Source organism: Emydura macquarii, unplaced genomic scaffold (assembly GCF_026122565.2).
Source record: "Emydura macquarii macquarii isolate MOO-44397 ecotype Brisbane River unplaced genomic scaffold, CSIRO-AGI_Emac_v2 contig_2457, whole genome shotgun sequence".
In the NCBI taxonomy this organism is placed as follows: Eukaryota; Metazoa; Chordata; order Testudines; family Chelidae; genus Emydura; species Emydura macquarii.
In genome coordinates, this window is record NW_027132594.1 from 953,296 (window position 1) to 980,227 (window position 26,932).

The 26,932-nt window shown below is 38.9% G+C and overlaps 1 protein-coding gene across 1 annotated transcript; it reads right to left on the bottom strand.

The window, feature by feature from the left end:
- Positions 1 to 6,734: 6,734 nt before the first annotated feature.
- On the bottom strand, positions 6,735 to 26,816 carry YIPF4 (Yip1 domain family member 4). The gene is made up of 6 exons (XM_067562655.1): positions 26,573 to 26,816; positions 18,986 to 19,154; positions 15,522 to 15,693; positions 13,625 to 13,702; positions 12,564 to 12,677; positions 6,735 to 7,774 (listed from the first exon to the last, which is right to left on the bottom strand). The coding sequence occupies exons 1-6, from the start codon at positions 26,664 to 26,666 to the stop codon at positions 7,637 to 7,639; spliced, it is 765 nt and encodes a 254-aa protein (XP_067418756.1). The 5' UTR covers positions 26,667 to 26,816; the 3' UTR covers positions 6,735 to 7,636.
- Between the last annotated feature and the right edge of the window lie 116 nt (positions 26,817 to 26,932).

Below are 26,932 nucleotides of genomic sequence, written 5' to 3' on the forward strand. Positions count from 1 at the left end.
TATACTTTCTTCCAGCTGATAGAAAGATCCTTGCTGTGACGTGAGTTAAGCTGTTCTCATTACGTGTGCGCCTTCTTTGAGGAGTCCCTGGTAGAGAAGATTCTTTTTGATGAGCCATCAATGGCTGTTTTGCCCTCTGTTGCAACTGAAAGGCTAACTGTGGGAGTTTCCTAACCTCACAACATATGTCAGTAACACATATAGTAATACCTCATAACTTCACATAATGATAGTACACACAATGCAACAGAATGTTAATGTTCAACAAATCGAGACTTTTTAAAAGTTAACAGATACCTCACAAGGCATGTAGTGTACAAAACATATGACAGAGGTGAATATGGGGTTGGAGGGTGCTACTTTGTGGTACAAAGTGTCATGGTGTGATGATACAGAGCATGCCTGGAGAGTGAAACTGAATATTCATGGAAAGACTATTAACTGTAAATTTAATTTAGGATCAGACAGGACTGTCTTATCAGAAGGGACATAGAATCAACCTCATCCCCTCCCAGAGCTGAAATCACCTGACACAGCCCTGACTAGCCCTGGAGGTATTCTGAACTGAACCAACCATGAGTTAGATACTGAACTAATCGTGATTTACCCAAGCACCCTATACAATGCATGGGGACAGTTAGGTGCCTAAGAAAGGGATTCACAGAAACCAGCAAGCTGGGAGAGGAACCGTCTAAGCTAGCCAGTAGGCTCCATCCTTAGCCTTAATATTTCTTAAATCCTCCCCCTTAAAGGTAGTTGGATGCCTAACTGCAAGGCAGAGAGAGGCACCTCTTGTCATTACGGATTCTCAGCAGTGACTCTTCCTGGAGTTAGGTGCCTAGGCCAGGTCAGCCCTTTTTCATGAAAAACCGGAAAGAAGTGAGAGAGCCCTTACCCCATTATACCCAATAGACCAGTGGTTATGGTACTCACTTGGGAAGTAGATCTGTTTCAACTCCCTGCTCTACTTGATTTGGAGCAAAGCCTGACCTTGGTCTCCCATATCTCAGGTGAGTGCTCTGATCACAAAGCTACAGAATCTATTTCTGTCTGGCTTAATTAATATTGAATTATCACACAAATTGGAACTGCTTCAACAGAAGAGATTGAGACCTACCCACCCCAGAATACCCAATGGCCTGGGCCTATGGGCCCTAAACTGGGAGGTATGATACATGGGTTCAAGTCCCCACTCTAACTCAGGAATTCCTAAGTTTCAAACAAAGGCAGAATAGGGATTTGGAAAAAAGATTTTCTACATCCCGGGTGAGTCCCCTACTGGATGCACATGCACAGAGCCAGCCATAAAAATTGCTAATCTGTTTGCCTCTGGCTCTTTTTTATGTGGGTTAGGCAGGCTCAGAGCATACCTACCAGATTGGGCCCTACAGGCAAGATAGGCAGGGGAATGCCTATTTTGAGACTCGCACTAGGACACTAAGCAGCTCAATAGCATCAGGACTAGCAATTTTGCACATAGCTTGTAAGCTTCTCTTGGTGGGTATGATGGCTTTACTGGCAAAAACATTGGCACTTAGGCAATTTAGGCACTTACAGTGTTAGGTGACAGTAAGATAGGGTTTTTTGCAGAACCAAGTGGCATTTAAATGTTGTCTAAAGTGACAGGTAGGCAGCTAAATCCCTTTGTGGATCTAGCCCTGAGTGCCTGAAGTTATGGAGGTGATGATTGTGGCCCCCTACTTAAAGTTGTGTAGCAGTTTCCATTTAAAATAAGAATAAACTCCCTGTTAAACAAGGAAGGTGTGGCCCACCCAGCCCTTTTTCTCTTGGGCTGAGAATGTAGGAATTTCAGTTGTTGCCTGCAGTCTGGCTCCTTTGACTTCTAGTTATCCCTTTTTCCTCTTCATCTTAGCCTAGCTGATTTTTAGTAATAGAAATGGATTTATACTAAATGCAGCTACAGTATTTGTATGCTCTTTGCCAGCCTCGCAAAAAAAAAAATCTTCTTAGAAGTGTGCGTGATTAATAAGACTCTACCACTTGCTATCTGTAGAGTCAAATGCATGTATCTAAAGTGATTACCTTCTGAGTTATATGTAGTTCATGCTGTCAAATATTTTAAAAGGATTTGTGTACCACAAAAATCACATTAGGCTGAAATTTTTGGTATACATGAATATTTCCATTATTATTCATTGGCTATCTAAATATTCATGAATAAGAAATAATATGTATGAATAAAACTGAACTTTAAAAAAATCAAATATTTCAATTAATTATTCAAATATGTTCTTTTCCAACTCTAGATTCTACAAAACTTACAAAGTGCAGTTCTCTTGTTTGCTATCAACAGCCTTGTATTGAAAATCAACTTTCAGCAAGGGCTTTGTGAGCACTTTTTCTTTGCTATACCTCATTTTACATCAGCGGCCTAAATTTCTGACACTTGGGGCATGTTTACACTGCAGTGAAAGTACAGGGTTAATAGAACTCAAGTTAGCAGACTCTGGGTTTGTTAACCTAGGGCTTGAGCATCTGTTCTATATTGATTTATTACCTCCGGTTAGGAATTTTTCAACCCTGGATCCCAATTTGGGGCTTTAGTGTTTACACTGCATCATGCGGGTCCAATTTCAATCACCCATAGTCCAGCATCCTAGCCCCCTCCCAAAATGTGGCTGCTCTAGTTCTTTCTTCATGGTGCAGTGTGGGAAAACTTGACTGTACACCAAACTAGACTGCCCAGCGGACAAAGAAAGTCAGCCCCTGGGATTGTGGATTATTTTTGGAAGACTTTCACAGCACAAATCCAGAAGGCCTGTGTCTATGCTGCAAAGCAACAGGGCTTGAACCTAGAGTTCCAGCTTGACTCAGGCTGGGATCCTCCATCCCTATAGGATTCTAGGACTCCATCCAAGGCTTGGGTTAGCGCAATTTGTGTGTAGTCAGAAGGGGGGTTAGGCTTGAGCCTTAGTTCAAACCCGGGGCTTATATTGTAGTATTGACATGCCCTCATTCACAATGTATACGCAATTTTATGCTTATTTTCAACATCCTATTTCTGACTTTGCATACAAGGAACAGTGAGCAGCAGAATTTCTATTAAGATAAGCAATTACGCAGTTTACATGCAACTATAGATGCAAGAGTGCCTGAATATTAAATCCTAGATATCTATTTGATCTAAGTAATCAAGGTGACTGCTAAATTTTATTTTTCAATATGCTATTTTAAGAATGGCTTGCTGATCTTGGAGGATGGTGTGAGGAAGATGCTATTCATGAATCTACTGGGATGAAAGAGGAAAGCCTCTACTCTTGTGGTGCCACTGTAAAAACCCAAAATGTGGGGAAGTGACAATTGGGGCAAGATGTTTAAAGAGCTCAGCTCCCATTTAAGCACCTCAGGAAAGCAGCCAGATATGGGAAAATCATCTGAATGCGCTGAGAACAATGCTGATCTCATCTGAAAATTGGGCTCTAAGGGTACATCTACATACGGATAAAAGACCCTTTTCGCATAGCCACAGATGGTTTAGGTCAACTGATTCAAACTCATGGGGTTAGGGGTGTTGTGTAGATGTTTGCGCTCAGGCTGGAGTCTAAGCTCTTAGACCCTGCACCTACGCAGAGTCCAAGCTTGAATGTCTACACAGCAATTTTTCAGCCCCACAGCCTCATCAGCCAAAGTCAGCTGATGCAGGCCAAAGTTTTTTTTAATCTATGTAGATGTACCCAAAATAAAGGCCCTGGTCCAAAGCTCACTTAAGTCATACTTTCACTGGCTTCAGTGACCTTTGTGTAAAGCCCTAAATGCTTCAAGGTGAAAGCAGAGCTTATCTGATGCTGAAGAAATAGCTGTGCTCTTCAAATTTTAATTATTCAAAAACTGAAGCAGTTTTCTAAACATTACTTTTCAATATTAAAAAAATAGCTTAAAATACTGAGTTACTGAGAGACTAAGCTTTGTAACCAACTGTCTTTATGACAGCAGAACCCTCCCTTACTTTTCCCAAATCGGAACAATTTCCAGCACCAGGAGGTAGCTGTTTTAGCTTGTATAGATACACAATACAAATAAGCACTTTTTGGTAGTCTATAGTTGAAGATGGACATGGGGACAGAACCTTTAAAAATGTATTGCTGTCACTTTATAAAAATGCATTTGGAGATGATCAGGTATTGCAGACAAAAGCTATAGGATTCCATTTATACAACAGAATTTGTTTTATGGTGGGAGCCAGTGAGATAGGCAGTACCTGCCTCTGTACCTGAACCAACATCAGGATTCATCTTTGAACAGAAACTGTGTACAAGTGGAGGGAGCAAGCAGAGAAAATATATGTACTATGAAGACTGGCTGCAGGATAATGAAAAGAGAAGCCAGAAAAATGTGCTGAGGGTTAAATGATAATAACTTTTATGCAACCTCTCGTTATTTCAGTGGAGTATGAAAAATTCAGGCGTGTAGTTTTGAAATACAACTTAAGAGAAAAGGTAGTAGTTTCTTCCATGCGGAAGTCAAACTGCATGTTGTCTTTGCCTACTAAAAGCAATTATATGGCAACACCGAGTAATTCCAACTGTACTGTCTTTTTCATCAAATGGTACCATTTTTGCAAGTGAAGGAAGGAAAATATTTCTTTGTACATGCCTGTTCACTATACACAAGTTTATCAGAACAAAATTTTCACTATGCACATGCAAGATCCATACCATTGCACCCATGGCTTTGCAAATAAGCATAGTTAGAAAGTAGTTGCTTCATCTTAGAAGTTGCCCTCATGACAGGAAATCTGCATTACATTCTCAAGTACAAAACAGAAGTTTGTATACTTCATAATCCTAAAAATTTATTTACAATTTTAGAACATGAAATTTATTACATATATAGGAATGTGGATGTATGTGTTTTGATTCAGTGAATATAAATAAGCTTTCTACATTCTGTAAACAAGTTTAATTCAGAATCTTTATAAAATACATCTTACGCTGTATTTACATACATACCTGGTCTAAAAATATGAGTTCATTGAATGCAAAGTTATAACAAACTATTGGAACCATTTGAGAACTGTTTTAAGTACGTTTCTTTGAATAGTATACACAAAAGGTAAAACTAAATATTACATTAAAAGGTGCAATTCTGCAATTGTGTATAAAAGACTTGGTATGCCAAATGCATATATACACTGGATATTCTACACACAAACACATACACACCAAGTTTGCAGGAGAGAACAGTTAAAATAACAACAACTATAGATTTAAGAGAATATTAGCACAAAAGAAACAGACATTTACAGAAATGCGATCATAGTCCCATATGAAAAGGAAGCTCGTGTGTAGACAAAGTGATCTTAAACCCTCTCAGTCTGTACCCAAGTTCATATGGTCATCTCAGATCCACAAATACATTATGAAGATGTCTACAACACAACTTGGAAAGCGCGGACAAGAAATGGTAAAAAAATCAATAAAACCTACCCATCTTTAACCCCTCGTGTTTATGCTGCAGTTAACTACATTCATTCACCCCGACTTGATTTCTTTAAAGTTTAAAATGCTAATTAGATCTTCTCATTAAACACTAAAATATAGCCATAAAATTGTAAAGATAGGAGAACCACATTATTCTGACTTCTTCCAGAATCACATGATAGAACTGATTTGCTAATGCGCATGCTTTTTCAAAACTGTACATATACTTTCAAAACATTTTGGGATATGAATTTCACTTACTTATGCAATAAGGTAATTGGTAAAATACATTAATACAGGTTAAGGTTCACTAAACTGTAGATATATAACCTATTTTTAGAACTCGTACTATTTGTTTAGTATAAAATCTTGCAGTTCTTATTCAACCAAATCTTCCACTGAAGTCAAAGATTGGTTTAAAAGCTGATCATGGTACCAAAGTTATTCTATTTTTACAGTACAGTGAGACTTAGCACAGCTAGGATTTGCTATCACAGCGTCTATCCAGTACCAACTTTAAGTAGTTAATTTAAAACCACCAGGTATCTATGCAGTGAAGCAAGTTATAGTAACTAAAGTTTCCTTTGTAGGCTGAGAATTTAAGTCTAAAATGTAATCAGTAATGAATATTACTAAAATTATAAATTACATACAATTAATAATTAAGTTTCATGTTACATGGATAATTTTATTAAAAACATTGCAGAATTGAAGCTAAATCATAGTCGTTTGTGACTACTATATAGCATAAGCAACTTATAATGATTGATAGGTTTTTTATTTGCAATAAGAATCTTTGGTTGTATATTTTTTTTAAGAGACAAAAGTTTGCAAAAAAAATTTTTGCAAGTCAGTCAAGACCTATTTCCAAATGTTACCTACTAAAGATGGCAAACAGCTTTCAATACGATACATTACGATACAAAAACTTTTTATGATAAAGTTAGTATCGTGCTAAGTTACTGTCAATACATTTTCTTCTTTGTGAAGAAGACTCATTTCCATTAATATTATGAACATGTACTATTACATGAACAATTTATATAGTATACACAGAAATTATTTAATAGGTTATCACAATATTACATAATTTGGTAGTCAAAATTAGTGTGACTGAATTTGTTGCTAACGAAGGCCCTAATTCTGCCTTCCTTAATGGAGGCAGAATCAGGCTTTTAAGAATCTTAATACTTCATTTTACAAAGATGAACAGTATATTAGAAAAACACTCCAGACTGGTTAAATTACATACTATTAAAAAGCAATACAGAACAAGGTGTTACAAAACCGATACAAGGTTAGGGAAGCATTCTGTTTATTTTGTCATTTTAAAACAACATTGCTTAAGGTCACATAAATTTGATACATCATCTTCCTTCTCCCACACTATACTCCACTGCCACAGCTGAAAGTTGTTTTGTGTGACTTCAAATTCAGATCTTGTTAAATGTAAAATAATTTGATTCTGCAAATAAGTCATTTAATGAATTAATGTCACACAGTATATGTCTTGCTCCTTTGGGCAGAAATATAAATGAGAACTTGAATTCAAATACGTGGGTCTTCAAGTGTTAAAAACCCAATATTCATCCTTAAACAAAGAGTATATATGCCACACACAATAGATACAAAATACACACACAAGTTTTTTTTTCAAAACAAATTGGAATTTATAAAAACTCAAAAGCCAAAAATCAAAGAAATATGCAGCTCTAACTTAAAAAATACTAGTATCTTCATGTTTCAATTATAGAGCCTATTCTGTGAACCACCAGGATTGTTTCATAAATATATATAGAATTTACTGTGCCAAAAAAGCCACCTGTGTTTAACTGAAAAGAACAATTGCACTTTGAGACCATTACCAATATTTTCTCATCTCTTCAATGAAATATAGTAATCTGGTCCTGGTGCTTTTGGCACAGGTATCAATCTGTATGTTTGCTACACCGTCTTATAAAACACAAGATTCTTATAGTTAATGAAAATCTAAATAATCTTAAACCTAGAGCTTTGATACAAATCCACAGAGCTATAATTGCTTAATTAAATAATATACACAAATATGACCTTAAAACCTTTCAACAACTGGATACAAAACAGTTGCTTCTATTTTCTCCAGTCTCCTTAATCTTATGTTTTACCAGTGTCCATGTGAATAAAATATTGTTTCTGGCCACATCCAACACGTCAGGTCACACCCCAGTGTATAAGGACAAGAAGTAGATGTATAATAAAAATATTGGATAAATCAGAAGGGGCTTCTTAGTCTTAAATTCTTCTCCAACTAGTAATGAAGCAGCACTGTATGCAGCCCAAAAGACTCCAAACAGCTTAAAAAGAAAAAGGTATAGTGTTAGCTGACAGTACAAGAAAATCTGTCCAGATACCAATAAAAAAATTCAGTATTTCTTTTGAAGGCCATTAGGAAAGAAACCTCAAATTTTCTTCTGAGGGTTACATTGAGAATGCATGGTATGTTATTTTCTTTGTGTTCAAAGAGATGCACCAAGCTGGTTTCTAAGTGTTTTCATTCATGGGTATTTGAGAGATTGTACCTACATGTATTCATACTAATAATATCTAGCTCTTATGTATCGGTTTTCCTCAACAGATCTCAAAGCACATTACAATGGAGGTCACTATGTGGTCTCAAGCATCTGCAAGTACACTTATTTGAGTTTAAAAGTCTGTAACAGGGGTGGCCAAACTTACTGATCCCCTAAGATCCCCTTCCCCGCTGGGCAGAATCCTCTAGCCCCACCACCCTGCCGCCAGGCAGAAGCTCCAAGCTCCCCACCCGAGTTTGGTAGGCAGAGACTTTGGGGGATTAGGGGAAAGGGAGGGAGGCATAGGGGGCTCTGCAAGCCGCACTTTAACTGTAAAAGAGCCACATGTGGTGTATAGTTGGCCACCCCTGGTGTATAGTTACAATAAGGCAAACTGTTAGTTTGGACCTTTATTCCGAGGGAGCACTTTTCAACAACTTTTCGTTTTGTTTTAGTCCTCCTCATCTTTAACTTTTTTCATGATCATTCACTGTAAGTCTGCTTCTCTGAATAAGTCATCTTCCAAGATTTTTACTCTTGGGTCTTGCATCTCCAGTGCAAATCATGGGAAAAACTAAAAGATCTGGCCTCCTCGAGCATCTGTTGTCTGGTTACTTTATTCTGCTTTACTGAGCATGCTCCCACCTAAAGGGCTCTGGAACATACCAACCAATTCCTTTCAATAACAGGAAGCAAGAGCTTCCCTTAACTATAGACATAAAAAAAATGTATTTTTAAAAATTCTGTAAATATCAACATCCCAGATGAGGAACAGCAACATATACCTGACTGCCTAGAGTGGGAGACTGGGATTTTCAAATGACCTTGTACATAGGCAACTTTAGAAATCTTACTCTATATCTGCAAATTCTTCCCTACATATAATTAGTTTTCCCTTCTCTAAAGATGCCATCTATGGCAGGAGTCTCACTCTTGAAGACTACAATATTCCAGGGATGTACCAATGGGAAAATGAGGCAGTAACTACTACAAGAAATAACAACAAATGCCAACAAGAAACCCATATTGGTTATCTCAGAAATGGGATTTAAGAACTCCCAGAACTCATCTGGCCCAATCCCTCTATAGCCTGTAAAATGTCTCCCCAAATAACAGAACTGTTCTAATATACTGCCCACTGAAAAAAACAAAACCTCCAGGTTGCAGGCAAGTTTAGATTGCTCTGTTTTGGATGCATAATCATATTCGCAAAGTCAAGGCAGGAACACTTCAAAAAGACTGAACACATGCAGCAGTGCTTACTGAATAGGCAGAGTGTGGCATAAGTAGTTATTGTGCACGTGCTCGTCATGGACATCTTGAAGCAAGAAGTACTAGCTGCCTTGCCTCAGACAAAGTGAGCCCTGACACAAACCTCTAGTACAGGGGTGTCAAACTCATTTGCTATGGCAGGCCAGATTTGAATTAAATGAACTTCAAGTGGGCCATACATACCATAAATCGAAATACTAGGCACTTTTGCAGCGCGGTGTCTTGTGCACACAGCGCTCCACGCACTGCCGCCAGAGAGCACAGATCTCATGGCAGCGCGTGATGCTGTGAGATCTCATGGCATTGTACCCTCTGGCAGCAGTGCACGACACCGCCAGAGAGTACAATGCTGCGAGATCTCGCGGCAGTGCGCGCTGCCATCAGGGGCCAGACCAAAAAGATTGGTGGCCCATATCCGGCCCACGGGCTGGATGTTAGACACTCCTGCTCTAGTCCATCAAGCTAACCAGGTCATAATGTAACATATAACCAAACACCGATTGTCCTCAAGCAAGACGGTTTAGTGCATTTGGTGTAAAATAAAATCTATGAATTGGAGGGACTGCCAAAGGACCTTAGCCTGTGGCAAGCAATGTTTCCAAAAACCTGTACACATAAGTACTGGAAAGTCTTCCTAAGACTGAATCTCAGATAAGTACTTTCCCCAGCTCTACAAGAAGATCTCAGATCCTGAGACCTCCCATGTCATTTACAGGACTCGTTTGGGGGCAATTTCTCCTTGATTGACCCCTTTAATCTTGAGTGAGTTTGCCAAAACTTGTGCCTTGAGACTTCCCTGTCTCGAAGATTTTCTAACTCCCCATCTGATAAACCCTCCTTCATAAGGAGACTGGAGATTGGCCTGCTTATTTGTTAGAGCACCTTGAGAAATATCTACATGGAGAAATTATTCCAGAATAAGATAGGATCTGAATTTAATTGCAATATTTAATAGTACATTCAAATAGCTCATTCTGCAATAGCTATTCCGCTCAGTTTGTCCATTTTAGCTGAATGGATTTTTCCTAGGCCAAGAAATCTCTTCTCATTCCTGAATGGAAACTTAGCAAGACAAGACATACATCTCTTAAAACTGTATGTTCGTTACTTCTGGAATTTTATTTTTTCTTTAAACAAAACAAAATTCCTCTAACATTAACGTCAATTCACAAATAACTGTATACAAGAAACTGTTCTGAATTCTCCGCACACAAAGAAAAGAGTAGAGGTTCTTATACTGCTAGTCTGGCAGCAATAAACCTGGGGACCATTAATGGGAGCAGAGCAACTTTTACCTTTGACCTAATGTAGTTACAGCTCCAGGGACACGCATATAGTCTCAAAAAGTCCTGTGATTAGATGCTCATGCATGTGACTGCTAAACTGGGGTTCTGTGGAGGTAGTGTCAGGAAGGAGAAGAGGTTAGTGACTGGAATTCAGTAACATACTCATAGCCTCTAGCAAAGGCTGTAGCAATAAAGGCTTGAGCTGCATCACTTGGAATTGTTAGGGAGCTCCTTTGCTGACTGTAATTGGAAAAGAACTGGCTGGAATATTCCTGAGCCCCTCAGGATGGAAGATTGTCACTAGTACAGACCCTCAAGCCAATATATAGGTGCTTCATAGGGCTAAAATGTCTTAGATACAGGGTAGATCATGTATTTTTTGCACTGGAAACCCATAAGTGAGAATCGTGCACATATCTGCTTAAAGTTACTATAAGACTATAAAAATAATGACCATGTAACTAATGTAACCCTATTTTTAGAATTATGTATTAATTAATGGACAGGTAATTCAATAATGATTAACCTTCTGCTTATACAAATTAATGGTAATTACAGGTAGGAAAGCCACAACCAGAGTGCAATTGCAGGGTAACTAAAGTGTAATTCAAGCTTGAAGAAATTAAGAGTGGTTACTGGTAGCCAACAGTAAAGATAAACTAATGATACTGATCAATACAAAAGGAATACAGAACAGAACCAGCAAGGTGACCTTTTGAGTGACAACCCCTCCACCCACCCAAAATTTGGCAACTGGTGCAAGTAAAGATTCATGCAGTTGTGCTCAGGTAGCATAGCCTTTAAAGAATCTCACATAGCTCTGAAACCCCTCAGGGTGTCTCTATAGTGCAATTAGACACCTACCGCTGGCCCATGGCCCATGTCAGCTGACTCGGGCTAAGGTTAAGGGGCTGTTTAACTGCAGTGTAGATGTTGGGACTCAGGCTGCAGCCTGAGCTCTGGGACCCTCCCACCTCGCAGGATGCTAGAGCCCAAACTCTAGTTCATGCCCAAACTGCAATTAAACAGTCCCTTACCCTGAGCCACACACATGTAAGTCAGCTGGCATGGGCCAGCCGTAGGTTTTTAACTGCGGGTAGACATACGTTCAGGGAACTTCTGCCATGCTAGTACAGTTCATTAAAAGTTGCCACAGGTCTGGTAGGTAAAGCTGTGCAAATAAAAGATTTTTTGGTTCATCAGAAATTCAAAAAAGAAAAAATGTTTTGGTTCAAATCAAAATTCAAGTTTTTGGAAGCTTTCAGGAAACGGAAAAGTTGCAAAATATGGTTTGTTTAAAAAAAATTTGAAGGGAATTTCAAACTGAAAAGTTTGAAAAATGAAACATTCCTACTTTTTCTGAAATTTTTGGACACAAATTTGGCAAACCAACACAAATTTGCAAAACATTTCAGTGTTACCAAATCTGCGGGTTTTTTTGCTGAAAAAATTTTTGTCTGAAAAATTTTGCCAGCACTACCGGCAGAGGACACTGGACAAATCTTCTTTGTAGATTACTACTACCACCACCACTGGGAGGTCTCTGAACCATGACTGATGTTACCATTAACGTTGCAATAACTAAACATATAATATACTGAATTATGGGGAGACAGAGTGACTGTTTATTTTGGGACTTACTTCCCCTTTTCCTGCATAAACATGCTGATACTAAATATCTGCTTTTTTAAAAAAAAAAATAAAGAGTACAGGGATTATTAGTTCAATAGGGGCTGACAGTTATCCATATGCATTTACTGTAGCAAAGGGACTATGGGGCCTTAAACTCAGCATTCAAAGAATAAAGCTTTCTTTAATCCAGAGCTTGTTAGCAGTCATTATCTGCCATATTGGACAAGAGGGTCACAAGAATTCAAGTACTACTTTTAAAATGCTATCACAAGTTACTAAAATTATTACTTGGTTCAGGGCAACATAATATTTTGAAGCACAAGTTCTGCATAGTGACTTTAAAGAAAAACAAGTTTTTTCTCAATAAACATTAAGGAACTCACTTTTATTAGTGTAGATACAACTTCAAATGATCCAACCACCAAGAGGACAGGTGCTATTACAATGAGTGGAAGTAGAGAATATCCTATCACACCAAGAACTTGCCCATATGCAACCTGAAATTTATAAATCAAATCAGTAAAGAATACAAAGGTTTTCTTCCATCTAGCTCATAACTTTTGTCAATAGCGAAAACACTTACTGGAATAATTACTAATTCCATCATGACAAAATTTAAGTGTAGTGTTGTCTGTCTTATGGCTCAGAATTAAAGCAATTAAAATGTGCAAAGTGAATTTTTGTATATTACTGTCATTAAATGAAATGTAACTTCACAGGGTAATATATGTAAGTTATGATAACTGGTTACTTCCAGTCTTTTTAATGACAAGGTTATTTACTGGTAATGAATGGTAGAGTAATGCATTTCAAATAAGTGTTACATAATTACTGCAGCATTTAGAAATTAGTATGGTATATAAGAAATACATTGTCAGATTTCAAACTAAACAGTCATCTTGACAACAGTCATTAATTCAGAAAATCCATAATTAGTCATTACACAAAAATAACTCTCCCATTGGGATGCTGAAGTTCATGATGCAAGTTCAAGTTAGCAGCCAAAATTGATACAACCTCATCAGAACCAAAAATGTAAGTGAGAGCAGTTTAAATACATACATGTGAAACTGACCAAGGGTTTTGTTTTTTAAATCCAATTTTATGTGAACAAATGAATTAGTTAGAATTTAAGGCAAAGATTTGGATTGGTTCTTATTTTTAATCAAAACCTGTTCACTAGCTAGCACCTATATTTGCTAGAGTTTTTTATATTACTAGCTCTAAGAATTTACCTTGAATCTCAATTTCAACAGACACCAATGTACTCCACAGAGAGCACTATGCTATAATTCAAGTCTAAATATGGAAGGTCAAGATTTTTGAAAAAGTAACTAGGCGACTTTAAAGTGCCCCAAGTTGGACACCCAAAAAAACCAAGTCACTTCTGAATATTTTGACTGAGATATTTTATATTTCAATCACACTTTCACATGCTACTTACTTCTCCTCCAAGAACCCTGGCCAATAAAAAAATTGTCAAGGATCCAAATATCCAAATAGTTATAATCCAAGAAACCACCTTAAAAGAGAGAGAACAATTAATTCTTACCAATAAATTATTTTCATTATAATTCAGAATTCATTTTGGTTTAATAAGAAAGAATCAACTGTAGCCAACCTTGTATTGCTCAGTATTACAATAGAATTTAGCAATAAAATTGAGGTGTTTTATTATTTATGCAATAACTTTTTCTGACAAGCTTAATAGTGCGTTTGGAATACTTAAAACAAGAAAATATGGTAAAACCAGTATTTTACATGCAGCATCATCATCAGAACAGGAAAGTGTCAGTAAAAAGAACAACTCTGGCTAAATCTTAGTGAGTCCACTGATGAGAATGTTCAGCTGAGTCTCAGATTTTATAACTTTGGAACATGTTTGTTTTCATTCTACTTTGAAACACAGAGGGAAACCAACATCCCTTCACCCCCAATGAAAAGCATGCTCAGACAACATTGAGCAATTGGCTTAAACCAACAAAAAACAAAGAAAATCAGCATTCAGCCTATATTTCCTTTCTTGGTGGTTAATGATAGTATTCTGCCATCCCTAAAGACAGCGTGTCACCCTTAAAACTACAACATCAAAGAATCAAAAGGAGACCTAGGATCATATCTAAGTTCTGTCACTTTTTAAAGGTGGCAGTTATTAGAAGCACTACCAGGGATGTTTTGCTTACGCATTAATGGAAAAGCGAAAGAAAGGCCAACCATCTCTATACAATAATTCTTGCGGGTCAATCAAAAGCTGCATTCCCTGAGTTCTGAAGGAATCATGGAAGAAGTCTACTGACAAGAGACAGAGGTATTAGGGAGACAGAGAAGTTATTTAATTGTGGAGGTAAGATTAATAGTAGAAAAAGGTATCAGACAAGTTATGGCATTATTTGTAACCACAATAAATTCAAGATCTTTATACAAAGGTTCTCTGGAAATAAAATCAGTAAGTAAGTTTAAAATATGAAAAATAATTTACTAGTTGACTATAATACAGAAGTTCAACCAGCAAGTATCTAACTGCCATCTGAATAAGCCACTTTTAAATTAGATATCTTACTTAACATAATTTATTACTAAATATAGATGGACACATAGCTAACTTTTCTCCTTTCTAAAAGAAATATCCTTACAAAGGATGTTTGCAACAATGTGCGCCTGGGTAATTGGAGTGGTCTCCTAATGGTTTCCTGCCCCCCAACCTTTTAGTGAAGGATGTAGGAAAGCCAAGTATCTTTTTCACTGTGCAATTCAGAAAGATGACGGTGGTAGAGGATGAGAGAAGATCTCAGAGGTGGGAATGTGTTCATACAGAAAAGCATGGTGCAGACACTTTATGATTTACCAAATGACAGAAATTTAAGTGACATATTCATCACTGATCCCTAAGGGTCCCTCAGTTTCAGTCACAGTTTACATTTTATTTAACATAGATGAAACAGCACTATAAAGGCGCCATCTTTTATTTTAGCACTGTAATGAAATATACCTATTATGTAGGTGTTTTATATTTTTAATCATTCCACTTAGTATACAGCATCTGACAGATTGCATATCGTTACAAGCCTCCAGAAATCCTACCCTTCCTTCATTTACATTTCAGAGAAAAAAATGTGACATTTTTATTCTAATTAACCTAAGAGATGTAGTTCAAGGAACATTTAGTATAGTATTGTAAGTTATTTAATATGCAGACTAATATTTGGGACTAAACGTTCTATTCTCACTATACTCACTACATGGGGAGAAGAGGCTTTCTACCTGTCTAGGAATATGATAGACTATTTAGCATTCAAGTCCCAATATTTAAAGTTCTCTTTAAATAAAAGGTCTATACCTACCTTGAACTGTCCATACAATGAAACCATTGAGAAGAAGAGGACAACTGCCAGAGGGCCCCAAAAGTCAGGGTTATCTCTCACTACCTGCCTATTAAACCCAAGAGATGGCATAGGCATCAACACACATCGAATTTTGTAGTAAATATCCTTCAGATCAATGTCCAGTTCCTCTCTACAATTGTTAAAAAACAAACAAACAAACAAAAAAAACCCTTTACTACATATTTTGGTACAAGAATAGTTTGTGTAAGGAGAATAATTCATCTATGAGATCCGGTTAATTAAGCAGTGAGTCTAGTTTGTTCATTACCAGCATGCTTTCATTTACAGTGACACTCAAGAAGGGAATACTTCCAAGATATACCACTGTGCAGCATAAAATGAGACCTCAACATTCTAGTGAGATAAACATGATTTTTACTGTTTAAATATTTCTTCAATTAACCCTCATTAAACTCCTAACAACCGTATTCAACATTAATGCAATTTTATCATTAACTATATGGAAATAAATACTGTGGTTGGGAACATAGGAGAAGGGTAAAGTATCCTAACAGTCTGAATTAAGGTAGAGCTTCTGTCCTCCAACATCTAGGCACATGTATGCCATATTCATCTGGCAAGGTTATCATGATATTTTAAAGTTTATATACATGGAACTATGCAACTGCATACACACATTACATTTATTTGTAATGCAACTAAAGAATGCATGATCCCAAAAAGGAACAAAAGTGTAGCATTCATTAATCGTCAAAGTGTTTAAAAAAGCATACCAACAAGTTGAACTTGATGGTCTTTTAATTAAAGGAAGGGTGTCATTTGCTTCAACTGGGTAGTTTTTCCCCAGGCCAATTTATGCCAATAGCTCAAATGGCTGGTTTCCAGCATGAGTAACAGCAAAAATTAAGGGCTGATCAAACCAGTAAAAGATTTTCTAGCAGATCTTGCTACTCTCTAATCTCCCACCCCTGCTTCAAGGCCACAAATTAGCCTTAAAATAGTCAGGGATGGCCAGTGGAGAGTTGCCCTCTGCAGAACTCTCCACTGGCAGACATCTGGCAGAGTTGAGTTCTACTGCCCCCTCAACCAGGGCATAAGGGAAAGGAGGGGGCATTCCAGGAGTAGAACACAGACATTGACTGGAGGGGGTGAGCAAAGCAGAACTCTGCTATATCTGATCCTCTATGGGTGTTCAGTCATTGAGGGAGTTTAAATCAGTAGTGTAAGTTAGGGCTGCCACTGTCCAATTGGAACTAGGCAGCTCTGAAGTAGGGAGCTTCAGAAGACTTCCTGCATCTGTCCACCTGAGCACAGATCTGAAAGTACAGAATCAGGACCACCATATTAGAAGGCACAGATCTGGGTTCAATTCCCAGCCATGCCCTGGTTTGCTTGGTGACCTTGGGCATATCCCTCACCACCCTGAGCCTCAACTTTCACCTGTGTGACATCAGGGTAATGATACTGACCTCTTTTGTAAAGCACTTTAGATCTACAGATGAAAATCACTACAGAACTGCTAAATATGATTAAAATAAGTTATTGCCTGATTTATGCCCCATAATGCTCAGTTACAATGTATTCTAGAAATAATAGGAGCTTTGTTTTATTATAGCCTTCTCTCGGGAAAGCTGGACAATGAGTTAAGCCCAGTGAAAACAGCAGGTAACTACGCAATCTTCTCAGACTGGGAATATTCTTTATTGATTCTACTGAAGCTATTTTTCCATGTATAAATCCTAGGGTAGTTTATCTCCTTCTGTTCTAGCAAGGTATTTTTACTGAACTTTGCCCCATCATTTTTTTGCACCTTCCACTGTTTAAGGACAGAAGCATCCATTTCTCTCCATCTACCCTAAAGCCAGCACATATTCTTTTTACATTTCATTCTGAAGGTCATGTGATGTGATCATTTCACTTCTGGAGTTAAATTCTATGTCATGGCCCCACCACTCAGTAAAGTTCCATCATGTATATGCATTAATCTGTTGCCTGACATTGACTCTTCTCTCATTCAAGGGGGTGGTGGCTGTCATTGGAGGTGAGCCATGTAATGCCATCCCTCAATAAAGGTGGGTTTATCCTCTGAAATCTGACCTTGACTCAACTGAATAGAGTCAATGCTGGCTCTCTGGCAGCCAGGCATTTTTTTAATCCATAAAAACATTAAGGTTAGAGGCTTCATCCTTCAATCATGGTATAATAAACATTAGGAATGCATAGATCACCCTTTGGTGCACAGACTTGGCCTTTACAATGTACGGTCTTATGTGATAGATAGCACCTATGCTTTGTCACCTCCAATACAGCAGTCTAACTCTCTAGAAAAAAAGACAAAACATGGTCTTAGGTTTTTTGTTTTTTGTTTTGACAAAAAGGGTTAGTGTGCAACTTTTATCATATGCAAAAATATTTGGGCTTCACTACTCTAGGAAATGCAGATTGTGTTTTAAGATCTCCAAATGTATCTGTTGTCTTCCAGCACTTTTCATTTGAGCATCTCCAACTGTTTTACAAAAAAAGGGCATTATCCTTATTTTGCAGAGGAGAAACTGCAGAACAAAGGTTAAGTGTCATGCCAAGGCCACATAGCAAGTTAGTGGCAGATCTAAAACCCAGCTCACCCACTTTCAAGTGTGCTATCCATTAAACCACAAAGCCCAACCATACGTCTTTACACAGGGGGAAGCAGAGGTTTGTTAGCTTCATGGTAATTTTTGGCTTTAAACAGATTATGTCCCTTTAACGTAACATGAAGGGATGTGGGAAAAGAGCTGTGCTTGATTTTTAATACTTTTAAAATTGAGTTTCAGTGAAACAGCCTTGATCTAGAAATTCTAGTGGACAAGTCTACAGTGCAGGAATTTTTTTCTCTAGCTTTTAAAAACCCTGATGAAGTCAATTTATATCAGAACAGTTAAATCCAAATCTGTGTCCACTTACTTTAAAATGTAGGGGGATGACCACCACTATTTGCAATACCTTTATTTCAGATAGTAACTCCTAGTGTTCACTTAATATTTTATAAGTCAGCATTGCTGATTGTTAACAGTGCTAAATGAACTCAATTTAATAGCAGCACAACACAGGAGGAGGATAGAAAGAACATAATCTAAGATTGAAATCTTTTTAAATCATTAAAAAACAAAAGTAAATGAAAACCAACCTTTTGTGGTACTTTATATGAGCCAAGGCCAGTTTTACCTCATCCTTGCCACCCTCCCCTAAGGCAAGGTAAACAACATGTTTTAGCTTCTTCCTCCCCCAATACAAAAATAAAACCTGAATAAATATAATGATGTACAATGTTACAAATACAATGACAAACTTAAAGTTAAGCCATTTATCACCATGGAATCCTAGTTGCAGCAAAAAAAAGACTAACAGCTCACAAATGTTCAGGAAAACAAAGTTCTTAATAAGAAAATGAAGATAGATATCTCAGAGCAATTTTGACATACAGGAGTGGCTTGTTATCTTCTGGGTCATCATCTTCTACTTCCAGAAGCCAGCCGTACCCTCTCTGTCTCAAGAATGTTGTTGCAGTAGATTCTTTGATAAACTCTCCTCCTCCTGCTCCTCCTCCAAGATTTAGCTTAACATCTGGAGATGCTATAGAACCGCTAAGATCTTGGACCAAAAAAAAAAAAAAAAAAAGAGAAATACATGTTTATACTTTCACAAAAGCCAGTTTTAATTGCACAGGGTTTTTTTTGCATTCCAGTAGGTCCACCCTACAGAGGTTAGCACTGAGAAATATTCAGTTATAGAATAAAATTGTACACTGTAAGATTTGCATAATTTGCAAGTGAAAAATATTTATATAGATAGAAAATGTTGACAAAGCTATCTCAATTATTGGTCTAAGGCCAAAGCTATCCAACTTCAATGTCTAAAGTTAACCCACTTATTTAGCTAACTGTAGACATTATTGTTGAACAGTTTTGGATTTACTTTGTGTTATATTGTGGAGCATGTCGGTTAAATGACAATGCTATCTTATGGCACAATAGTCACAATTTGCTTAGCACTTCAAGTGCACTGCATGCAACTTTTTGCATACTGGCACCTTTCCACTTCACTCCATTTTCCCCTTGTATGGATGACTGGTTACAACAGGAAAACCTTTCATAGATGCATTTCAATTTGTAACCTGGATTTTACAGGCATTATAAAAAAAAAAAGAAAACTACCAGAACTCCATATGCCCTGCTTTTATTTATTCAGACCTATTATCGGGAATGATTCTCAGACTGCTCTGACATACAGTGATGGAGTCGGGGCACAATACTAAAAGAAACAAAAGGAGCAAAGTAAAGAAGCTTCCAGTCTGCATATGTATACATGCCACAAAGTGAAACATGCTGACACATTTTAGTTTGCACTGTGGCATACACAAAGCAGAATGAGATAGAGTAACAGAGTAATAACTGAAAACAGAACAAAGGAAGAAATGGGAAATGAGGGAAGGGTCACAAAAGAGGGGATGCCATTCCAGGCTGCAGTTGGATGTTAAAAAGTTAATGAGAATACCCTGGAAATAAGTATCAATCTTCAAGAACACAGAGTTTCAATCATCATTTACTACTAAAATAAGCACAGCTTTTGTAAAAAGCTTGTAGTGGGTATACTGGTGTAGGACCTTGCAGGCAAGAACGCCGATCTAATTTTGTTGGCTTCAACCCCTTTGTTTCATTAAAGAAAACATGTGAAACTCCCATTTGCCTCCCTTTCTCTGCTCCCACCTTCATGCCTTGTCCATAACATCCCTTCTCCATGAAATTCTCTCTGTATACACACTTGTTCACCAAGACACGAATCTCTCAGAAGTCAAGTCTATCTGAAAGGCACTTCTGCAATGCCCCGGAGTAGAAGCAAAACTAAATCAAGTTGTTTAAAACAAGCAAAACAATTTAAAATATTTCTATTTCTAGGTATCTTTCTCCTCCTTTTGTCAGAGGCATCCATCACTAGGTGGACAAAAGGGGCCAGAGCTCCTGAATTTTGAGTAAGGTGGATCCTTCAACTAAAGAGGCTGAAATCTCTGGGAACTTACTATAAATGAGAAACCAACTTAGACAGAAATTGTAACTTGCTGAAGTTAATTTTAGTCACTAGACAGTGAGTTTTGTTTGTTTAATTTCTAACCTTTCCCATCTTTTTCACTTACCTGAAATCACTTAAACTTGTGTTCTTTGTTAATAAACTTGTTTTATTACAAAACCATCTCAGTGTTGTGTATTAAACTGAAGAGTGGGTCTTCAACTAAACTAACAGGCTGGTGTGTGTTCTGTCTCTCCAAAGGCAGCAAACTTAATACCTTCTCTGAGGGTCTAGTGAGAGGGTCTAGATGCTGCAGAAAGACATCTCTAGGAAACTTGGGAACTGGGGTTCACTGGTTGTCACCTGGAAGGCAAGGGGTTGACTGGCAGAGTCTTGAAGTTTGCCGTTAAGACAAACAAGCTGGTGTGCTCACAGGAAGCTGACACACAGTTTAGCAGCAACAAAGCTCTCTCCTACGGAGGTGGAGCTGTAACACTGTGGGTCTTAGTTCTAGGTGACCTGAGTAAGATGTCACACTCACCTGTGCAGTTTTCTTATTCTTAGATTTCAGCAACTTAGAACTAGTCTGACAGAACTTCCTTAGCTTTTGGGAGCATCAGCTTGAGCAATAGACAGGTGTAAGTGCAAGCAAGGCCCCCTGTTCACTGTCATTTTGGAAGGAGAAATGGAAGGCGAGAGGCATTTGGAAATTTATTTCTAATTGGAAATTGTCCCTGGACTGCCACCTGGACTACCGCCTCAGAGGCCGTCCTTATCCATCACTGGCAATGTTTAAATTGAAATTGTATGTCTCCTTGGCCCATTGAGACAAGGTAGTGGAAAAAGAGCATAGTATTTATGCCAGATAGCAATTTTTGCCAGTGATCTACACTGGGAAAATCTGTAACTAATTTATCTGTACACGGTTGGTTCCATCAATGGAAGCTGTGGTGTAGACATGATGCAGGTATTTAAACCCATCATGTTGTCTAACACTGTTTAAACTTTTGCTTCATCATACTAATAGTGACACATGCACACAAAAGAACATACACAGCTTTTTGTAATCCTATTCATTTAGTTTTTTTAGTTATAGATTAAAATTTTAAGAATGGCAGTATTGTGTCAGACCAATGGTCCATCTAGTCCAGTATCCTGTCTTCCAACAGTGGTCAATGCCAGATGCTTTAAAGGGAAAGAACAGAACAGGGCAATCAAGTGACCCAGCCCATTGTCCAGTCCCCTGGCATCTGGAAGTCAGAGAGCTCAGGGAAAACCAGAGCATGGAGTTGTAGCCCTGACCATCCTGGCTAACAGCCATCGATGGACCTATCCTCCATGAACTTACCTAATTCTTTTTTGAACCCATGTATACTTTTGGCCTTCAGAACATCCCCTGGGAACAAGTAGCACAGGTTAGCGTTGTGTGAAGTAGTACTTTTTTGTTTTAAACCTGCTGCCTATTTATTTTATTGGGTGACTTTTGGTTCTTGTGTTATGTGAAGGGGTTAATGACTCTCCCTCATTCACTTTCTCCACACCATTCATGATTTTAAACACCTCTATCATAACCTCCTTTAGTCATCTCTTTTTAAGCTGTACAGTTCCAGTCGTTTTTGTTTCTTCGCATATGGAAGCTGTTCCATATCCTTAATCATTTTTATTGCCCTTCTCTCTACCTTTTCCATTATGTCTCTTTTGAGATGGGGTGACCAGAACTGCATGCAGTATTCAAAGTGGGGGCATAATATAGATTTATATAGCGGAAGTATGACATTTATTGGTCTTATCTATCCCTAATGGTTCCTAACATTCTGTTAGCTTTTGTGACTGCCACTGCATATTGAGTGGATATTTTCAGAGAACTATCCACAATGACTCCAAGATCTCTTTTTTGAGTGGCAACAGCTAATTTAGACCCTATCATTTGGTTTGTACAGTTGAGATTGGAAGACACAATGTGCACTACTTTGTATTTATCAACACTGAATTTCATCTGCGATTTGTTTGCCCAGTCACCCAGTTTTGTGAGATCCCTTTGTAACTCTCTGCAGTCTACTTTGGACTTAACTACTTGAATAGTTTTTCATCATCTTCAAACTCAGCTACCTCACTGTTTACCCATTTTTCCAAATCATTGATGATTATGTAGAACAGCACTAGTCCCAGTACAGATCCTTCAGGGACACTGGTATTTACGTCTCTCCACGCTGAAAAGTGGCAATTTATTCCAATCCTTTGTTTCCTGTCTTTCAACCAGTTACTGATGTATGAGAGGACCTTCCCTCTTATCCCATGACTGCTTACTTTGCTTAAGAGCCTTTGATGAGGGACCTTGTCACAGGTTTTTTTGAAAGTCCAAATATACTATGTACACTGTCACCCGTCCAAATGTTTGCTGACTCCCTAAAAGACCTCTAAGGGATAGGTGAGGCATTATTTCCCTTTACGAGAGCCATGTTGACTCTTCCCCAGCAAGTTGTGTTCATCTACATGTCTGCTAAATCTGTTCTTTACTATAGTTTCAACCTATTTGCCCGGTATGGAAGTTAAGCTTACATGCCTGTAGTTACCAGGATCACCTCTGGAGCCTTTTTTAAACATTGGTGTCACATTAGCTATCCTCCAGTCAGCTGGTACAAAAGCTGATTTAATTGATAGGTTACATATCACAGTTAGTAGTTCTGCAATTTCATATTTGAGTTCCTTCACAACTCTTTGGTGAGTACTATCTGGTCCTGCTGACTTATTACTGTTTTATTTTGTTCCAAACTCTTTTACTGACACCTTAATCTGGTACAGTCCCTCAGATTTTTCACTTAAAAAGAATAATTCAGCTGTGTGAATCTCCTTCACATCCCCTGCAGCAAAGACGGATGCAAAGATTTTTATTTAGTTTCTCCTACTCCTGGAGGAATTCTGTGCCAAAAATTTAAAAATTCTCCATAGTTTATTAGTCAAAACAATTTAATCACACCAGTTTCAATTATTTTGGTCATTTATTTCAAAATACCTCTCAGCAACAATGTCTAACAATACAGACAACAAAAATGATTCAAGAAATGTTTGACAAATAGATTCCTTACTAGGCATATTAATACAGGACTTTGAGTAATAATTCATTTAAACTACAATACAGAAAAAAGTCACAAAAATAACTATTCAACATTTCCTAAACACACACAGGCAGAGCTACTGTTAGTCTCTCAAGTAGAGTTTGCAGCACAAGTATGCCTGGACTAAGATAATATAGAACCCAGCAAAAAAACAGTAGCTTTTTGCCGTCACTGAACAAGACATTGTTGAAATAGGTCAGAAACATATTAGCGTAAGTAACACATTTCTGCATAGAGTAGTCAGAAACACTAGCAATATAATTCAGAGAAGATTTATATGTAAAATGACGCATTAGGGGATGCACATTCAAAACAGGCCAGGCATGTCAAAATAAGAGGCATACACTGGAGTTTATATACTCTGCAAGCTAAATAATGAGATCTTATGTAAAATCAATTTTTAAAAAGTTTAAAATTTATGTGTGTGTGTGTGTGTGTGTAACTTATAATTATAATTATAACTTAATATCTAATAAAATAATATGTAATTATAACAATTTTAAAATTAAGGAAAATACTCCCCATGACCCCTGATTTTTAAATGGTGCAAAATGGTGCATTTTAGAATTACATTTCTGCTCAGACTGGCTAATTTAATAAACAATTTATTCTTAAAATAGAAAGAAAAATACTGAATATGTTTGCAGTAAAGCAGTTTTTTTCCCCCCTAAATGAAGCATCAGTGGATCCTCACATTAAAGGAAGGTGTATTTGATCCTTAGCACCAGATCTGGCAAGAATGTAAGCAGACTCATTTGGTGTCCACCTCAAAAATCAGAAGGAAAAAAAAGCATTCCTGGAGGAGAAAGGGAGTCATGCAATCAACCAGTATTCACTCTGGAGACATGCAAGAACTTCACATAGGAAGAAGGAATCAAAACAGTGAGATCAAATAATATAAAATAAAGAAATAAAGCAACAACAATTAATGTCCCCTGGCTGAGTCCCAGGTGCCCTAGATTAGAAGGGCAATAGGAGTGGAGGTTCTAGCACAGCAGTGGGGTGCGTGGGTCACTGGCTGCACGGAGATGGGGGGAATTGCACTGCAGGCCCCCCCATCCTGGGACATGGACTCAGCAGTAAGACTGCACCCAACCCTGACACAGTACAAGGGCTAGGCCTGCCCCACGCCTGAGCCAGAAACATGCCAGGGCCTGCCCCTCCACACTGGGTTCACCATGATAGCGAGCAAGAGGAAGGTACACAGTCTCACACGTACACCCAGCCACATGTCCCTAAGGTGGTGATTTACATCTCCCCCAGCTGCTCCTGATGACCAAACCGACATGTCCACTTGGGATCACTGCCTGAGAGGGGCGTGTGATGCTTCCCTTTGCTTCCCCATCAGAATTAATTATTCTGTGAGGGAAAACAAAATATCTGCAGGGGATTCTGCACTTGTGCAGTGGCACAGAATGCCCACAGGAGTATCCTTTAGTACCTCACTCATCTAGTGCCCTCACTTATTGTTTGGCAGGCTTTTCTGTACTTAAAAATGAGCAGCAAAAAAAAATTGTTTTGTGTCTTTTGCTAGTTGCTCTTCAAACTCTTTTTTGGCCTGCCTAATTCTACTTTTACACTTTACTCACCAGAACTTATGCGTATTAATAAATGAATAAACACTCCCTTTAGTTGTAGTTTTCTAGTACATTTCCACCTTTGTTGTAGTTTAAGGATGGGCCATATGTAACTCCTGGATCATGTCTGCCTATACATGTTCTCAAAGCCACAAGTTATTATATACATGCAGTGATTATTCATAATCCTATAGCCGACAATTGCTTGTGTGGGGGAAAGGATGAAGGGGTTTGGAAAGGTTACGGCTGCTAGTCGAACTACAGATGGCATACTAAACACAAGCGCACATCTTGAGATGTTAAGGCAGCATTCTCCTAAAGCACATTCTAGTACATTACAGCCACTCAAAGTATTGTCAGCCTATTTACTACATTGTAACAGTGTGATGGTCACACATCTGGCCCAACACTGGCTTTTGGATACCTACTACTCAGTGCACTTACTGGGCCTGGAGACTATGGCCCTAAATTACACACAGCACAGGTCGCACCGCTCTGTGCTGTGAGTGACTCTCAGAGGCATCATACTGTAAGTTAACACCAGGCATACGCAGGGACCTCACCTCCACACTCATCATCACCCACCAGCACAGACATTTCATTGCACGGCGCAGCCTAGACAGCACCGCTGTGATGGGGAAGGAGAGCCAGTGTTGCGAACTATCCAGAGTCATTTAAAAAAATGTACAATTTTAACACTGTCCATAAATAAATTAAAACGTCAAAATACAATATGTTTTCTTTCAACCCAATTTTACGGACAGTGATTGTCACCATTCAGAATCACTTTTTGTATCATAAAACTACACTGGCCATGCCTTTATCCATTTCCGGTTTTCTATTATTGCACACGCCCAAAGAACCGGATTCATCCATTAACTGCAGCTGGAACAATTGTGCTCAGAATATCGCGAGCGAGGACATGCTTTTGCGACGTGACTGTCTTGTTTATGGTATTTTTAGTGCTGTCCGTGTAAAGTTTCCCCGGAGCAGTTTACAAAAAAAAAAAAAAAAAAAACAAACAAACCAACTCCAGCTCGTCCGGTCAGTGAAAACTAAAACGCAAACCTGAGACCCGCCGCCCGGGCAGGTGCCTGTGCCACGCAGATGGGGCGCGGCCGGGAGCGCAGCTGGGGTTTGCGGGGAAGTTGTTACGTTTCATTCCCAGCCACCTCCAGGGCCCAGACAGAGAGAGGCTGCCGGGCCCACCGGCCGCCCCGGAGCCCCCGCCACCCACTAGTGGCCAAGGCAGGGGCCGCCACCGCCTCCTCCGCCCGAGGCGCCCCGGGCCGCCCGCCCGCCCCGCTCTCACCTTCCGCGTCGGCCGAGGAGACGAAGGTGAAGTCCCCGTTGCTGGGCGCGTAGAGCGGCGGCGGCGGCTGCTGCTGGGGGCCTGGAGGCTGCATCTCTCCGCCCGCTGCGGGCACCGGCGAAGGCGCGACCCAGACTCCGAGGCGCAGGCCTCGGGCCTCCCCGAGCCGCTAAGCACCCAACTCCGCGGCGGGCCGGGCCGGGACCAGGCAGGGCGCAGCCTCCTGACAGGACGACGACAACACCACCGCCCCGCCCCGCCCATTGGCTGTCTGTAAGGCACCGCCTGATTGGTTGATGGAGCGCACATTCCGATTGGCTCCCCCGCCGCGTTTCAGGGCGGTTCCGTCGAGTTGGCTGT